The 5,493-nt window shown below is 29.2% G+C and overlaps 1 protein-coding gene across 1 annotated transcript; it reads left to right on the plus strand.

Moving 5' to 3' along the window:
* Window positions 1-667: 667 nt before the first annotated feature.
* Window positions 668-3,006, plus strand: LOC126716778 (uncharacterized). Its single transcript, XM_050417761.1, has 3 exons — window positions 668-726; window positions 840-962; window positions 2,579-3,006. The coding sequence occupies exons 2-3, from the start codon at window positions 871-873 to the stop codon at window positions 2,853-2,855; spliced, it is 369 nt and encodes a 122-aa protein (XP_050273718.1). The 5' UTR covers window positions 668-726; window positions 840-870; the 3' UTR covers window positions 2,856-3,006.
* Window positions 3,007-5,493: the final 2,487 nt, after the last annotated feature.

Consider the following 5,493-nt stretch of genomic DNA (forward strand, 5'->3'; position numbering starts at 1 on the left):
TTCAAACCAACCTCGAACTATTCATAAAAAAACATTGTCCATTTACAATCCTACAATTTACCGTTTTTTGTTTTTTGCTTTTTTTCTTCTTCTAGATCGAAGTTTTGGATCTGATTTTATTTAAATAAAATTAATATACTGCTTTGAGATTATCAATATATATATAATTTTTGTTTGAACTTATGTTTTATAGTGAAGATTATATTTTTTGATAAATAGTGGAGATCTTATAATCTTATACCTATATTAATCTTAAGCCAAAAGAGAATTTTTTATTTTTTATTAGTAACAACAAACAATATCGCTGCAAAATAATTGTCAAAGATAAAAATAAAAAATAAAAATAAAAGTTGGAAATGCTGTGGTAAGCTACTGAAACCAACAGAGTCTTTTTGATCCGATAAACACAAAAATTAAAGGTCCAACTCTTAACAATGAAGCTACTGACACCATAGTTTCCAAGAACTTGCTTTTCACAAATCTTATCTGCTATGCTCCACGGATAATTCACGTCTAGATATATAAACCAAACGCGGATAATTCACGTCTGTATATATATTTAACAAACTTCCTCATTGTTTCATACGCAACTTCGTCGTTTTACGGTTACCACTATATAAACACTCAGATATTCGCCCTTCTTTTTGTCACAAATTCTCATTCTTGATATTCTCTCTCTCTCTCTCTCTCTCTCTCAAGCAAAGTTTCAAGGTTAAAGTTGGCAAGGTGAGCTTAAAATCTCTGCTGCTTTGTGAATTTTTATTATTTCCTTTAAATGTTTTTTCTTACATGCATGCACTGTGAATTTTGCTTAAATGTCTTTACCTATTGATGTCCAGGTTAGTTCTTCTTAATTACGTACGGAGAAAAATGTATAGGTCTCAATCACATCTTCAATGGTTATTGTCCCTCATCTTCTTGGTTGTGATTCTCCCTCATCTTCTTGGTTTCACTGTTCAAAAGTGAGTTTCTTCTATACCCTTTCTCTGTTTTCTTTTCTTATTTTTATATGAATGAGAGATATTTGTTAAAACATGGGACCAAAATACAAGAACTCCAAACTCAACAACTATATTTTTATCTGAAGCATAACTCCACAATCTTGTTTCAAATTCTTCTCATAAAGAAGCATGATAAAAGATATGTTCATCTTTTTTAATTTGGATTTCAATATAACCAATATAGCTAGATATTAGATATGCCATATACCCTAAAAGTTCATCCAAAAGATTCCTTTGTTTTTTTTTTTAATGTTTTTTGTCTTGGTTCTAATAGGATATGAATCTCAAATATACTTTAATTTCACCTCCCTTGCATTTGGCCTTCTCTCTCTTGCCTCTCCGTGCAGATCTCTTTAGGGTTTTCTTCTTCTTTTTTTTTTTTTTTTGGTTTAATTCTGATTATGGTTATGGCGGGGTATTGTCTGTTTGGATTATGGGAAAACGTAAAGCAAAGTAGGGTTTTTGGTTATATGCGGTTTTGGGTTTGAGATTTGATGAAAATATGAACAAATTGCAATCTGGGTTGTCCGTAGAATTCTCTCTAGATGCTTTTATATTTGAAGAAAATTGCTTTTATAGTGCAATATTGGCTTTTACTGTCTTTTTGGATCGATGATGGGAATATGTGGGAAAAGAAGATGGAGAGTGGAGAAAGGAAATGTAGGTTTAGATTAAAGTTGTAGGTTTTTAGGTTTTATGCTATTTTGGTATCTAGAATGTGAAGGAAGATGAGTTTTCATTCAGCTATCTAAACATGTATTTAATTGTTTTTTAAATTTTGAGAATATTGTTCTTTAAAAAAAATATTTTAACTTTATAGTACTAAGTTCATTTTTTAGATCCTTTGGCCGGTGGGAAAATATGGGTAAAGGTAAAGAGAATTAAATATTTAGGGATAAATTAATGGATAATGAAATTTTAATTGCTTTAATGGAGTTTTTTTTATTAACAAAAGTTTTTAAAACAGATAGTTTTTTCAGCTTCTTTTATTTAGATATTTTTTTCTACTTCTTCTTCTTGTTCAATATGAATTATATCATAATTTCATATATATATATATGTATATATGTATCCTCTTTGGGTGAATTCTACAGCCGTGTGGATCCATTTTGAGGGGGAAAAATACATGCATCCAACCTAAGATATATCTTGTTGCTGTTGTCCTTCAATTCCTATTAGAGAGTTTCTTTTTACTTTTTATTTTTTTGGTTAAATAATTTTCGAAGATTGCATATATGTCGTGTAGTGTGTGATATGTGGGAAATATCAACTTTTTATTCTATCAAAACAATATATATTTACGGTGTGATTAGGGGCAAGTATTGATCGGAAAGAATATGAATTCATTGTTACCATCATTTTTTCATCAGTACCAGTTTACATATTCAAAAATTCATGAAACAAAGTCAATTTCATCTTTGGTTTTCCTCTCTATTTAAATTTTAATGGAATTATTTGATGTAGCTAATAAAATATACAGTAAAATTCTATTTTAGTTGACTATTTTTTGTATACACACTCCAACAAACTTTCTATTTGAGGTGTGCTTCATCCTAATGTTAAATTTGTTTTTGTAGATCTGAAGCTCGACCTCTGAATCCAAACATGGAGGTGGAGGGTAGAAAGAATCCATCATCATTTTCATCATTGGTCAAAGACCAACACGTAGCCAATAAAGGAGAGAATTCAAGAGGTCCACCAGTTTTGTATTCCCCTCCTTCCCACATCGGAAACCATAAGATGAGCGCAGGGCCGAGGGTTCATGATGGTGATCAATATGTTCCACTTGATAAAGGTCCAGTCCCACCTTCAGCCCCTAATCCAATCTCCCATGATGCAATTCGCAACCCCTGATTTATATGAGTAGTGGTGAAAAATTTCCTGTTGGTGCATGAAAAAAAGAACCAAGCTATAAACATTTATTTCATTATTGCCTGTAAATATTGTTTCGTTTCAAGCTCTTGGAAAAACAGATGTTATATATTCTTTTGCTAGCTTCAGATGAGCTTATGCGATACTTAGTTAATTTCTTTAGTCTCTTTCAATTTCAACCGTGGCTTGCTAGGACGCCATAGCTAGCTAACCAGACCACTCTGCAAGCCACGGTAATTGGCTATGCTAGCATGGCTTTCTGGCAAGACGCCATGATCGCCAAGCACATTGCAGCACACCTTGACACCTATTGGCAGCGACCCAAGGCTAGCTTTTCATGCACCAATCAAGCCATGAACTATCGTTAATTTTCTTAGTATATATATATTTCTAATTATTAATAATTTGATAGCAGGGCAGAAATCAATTCAGTTTTTTCATCTTCCAAAATATTACGAAAGCTTTAAGAATGACGCAGACTGTGCTAATGAGTTTGACAAAATCAACTAGAGTGCAAGTACTTCACTTTAGGAAGTTAAGAATGGAAAACTCGATCACATCCATCAATAAATCTAATTCGGACACGTGCTAAGTTTGACAAGGATCAACTCTGGTTAATCTAATCCTTCTTGAGAGATCTTAATTTTTTTCCTATTAATATTAATGGGATGTTTGGTTTGCTGCGATGTGCTCTTAATGTGTTGCACATTATGATAATATTGCATTAAAGTTTTTGGTTTATTTTATTTTTTCTAACATTACCATAATTTAAAATTACAAAATATATCACATCATTTTAATCTCATCACATTTCTAAACAATGTAATATTGTACTATTATATTGAGATGACACTCTTTTCATTCTCATTTTGCAAGGGGAAGTCAAATTAGTTGAGGAGTTTACAATCTTTATTATGTTATGGACAAAGTTTGATTGCAAACTTAATTGTCGATTAAGGCTACAAAAAAAAAAAAAAAAAAAAAAAAATTAGCATTGCTACATACTTTCAAAATCTAAATGTTGGATTGCACATTCTTTAGAGTACAAAAATTTGCAATTTAAATAATTGATTGTTAACATATATATTGATTTTTAATCTATTAAAAGTTTTGCAAGTATGGTGGATAGAGAAAAATAATGTAATCTACTGGTGGATTTATTAAAATTCAAATTTAATAAAAAAGATATTAAGTAAAGTTATAATTTTAAGCTACAACTAAGTATGTAGCCAAAATTTGTTCTTATTTTATTCTTGCAAGAACAAGATAAGCATTGATCATGTAAACAATTTTCAAATAAGCAACCTCTAATGTACAGTTCCAACCAAATCTATATATATAATAATAGGTAAAATAAAGAGAAAATCCAATTAAATTTCAAATTGGAATTTAATTAGAGTCTAATTTTATATCATGTATCTCATCTAATTTAAATTTTAGAAATTTGTGCCAAGTAAATTAATTTAGTGTAAAAATTAAATTTCAATTAGATTTTAGTTTTACGCCACCTGTCCCATTTAATCTAAATTTTTAAATTTTTGTGCCAAATTAGTTAATTTAGTGTAGAAAACGATGAGTGCAATATAATAAACCATAAAAAAAATATAATCATATAACTAAAAAAATTCAAATTTATAAGTCATTTATATATATATTTATATTAATAGGTAAAACTTAGAGAAAATTGAATTAGAATTTGAAATTATAATCCAATTTTGCGTCATGTGTCCAAATTTATGTGAGACCTACACCATAATTATCCACTTAAACTTGTGTCATGTGTCTACTTAAGTTTTTTAATCTTTATGTCAAGTGAGTTAATGAGTGCAAAATACTACGAATCTAATATTAATAAACTATAAAATAAATAAATAAAACTCACATATACTTAATAAAAATCACCACATGTTTCTCAAAAAATAAATAAAATAAAAATCACCACATAAAAAAAATCACCTCACGTTCTATCTTATTAAAAATTAGAAATAAAAAATGATCATAAGTAGTATTAAATTTAGGTAAGAATTTTAATATGTGACTAATCATGTTTACTTTAAAAATATAATTTGAATAATTATCTCTATATTTTATGATAAAAATTATGTTTAATTTTAAATGCATTCATGCGTTTGCATGGAGTTACATTCTAGTTTACATTATATATTTGATTGATATGGATACCATTGAATACTTCTCTATTTTTCTCTCCCTTTTGCGCTCTCACACATTTTCTCTTTATTACGAAACTAATAGCTTCTTAGTTAGTTTTATTACTTAGGTCTTATATATATATATATATATATATATATACACACACGCTTACTAAAATTTGTTGCTTTATCTAAAATTATATTTTCAAAAAATTTTATTTTAACACTAAATTCTTAAGAAATCATATCATGTACGTATGAGTAATTCCTAGGCAAATTTAGAGTCTTTAAATGGCCACAAAAAATTAAGATAAAAAATTTGTGCTTATTGACCTTCTCCAAGCTCTTATTGCATGCCCAACGATGGAGTCAATTAATTAACTAGTAGTGGGTAGACATGGCAAAACGGGTTAGAATTTTCTGACCTGACCCGACCCGACCCGAAAAATACCTGACCCGAACCCAATTTT

This window comes from Quercus robur, chromosome 3 (assembly GCF_932294415.1).
Source record: "Quercus robur chromosome 3, dhQueRobu3.1, whole genome shotgun sequence".
NCBI lineage: Eukaryota > Viridiplantae > Streptophyta > Magnoliopsida > Fagales > Fagaceae > Quercus > Quercus robur.

Bases quoted from the DNA above. Each gene is read 5' to 3' on its own strand.
- LOC126716778 (XM_050417761.1), top strand. From the start codon at position 871: ATGTATAGGTCTCAATCACATCTTCAATGGTTATTGTCCCTCATCTTC. The intron at 963-2,578 runs GTGAGTTTCTTC...TTGTTTTTGTAG, and splicing joins CTTGGTTTCACTGTTCAAAA to ATCTGAAGCTCGACCTCTGA.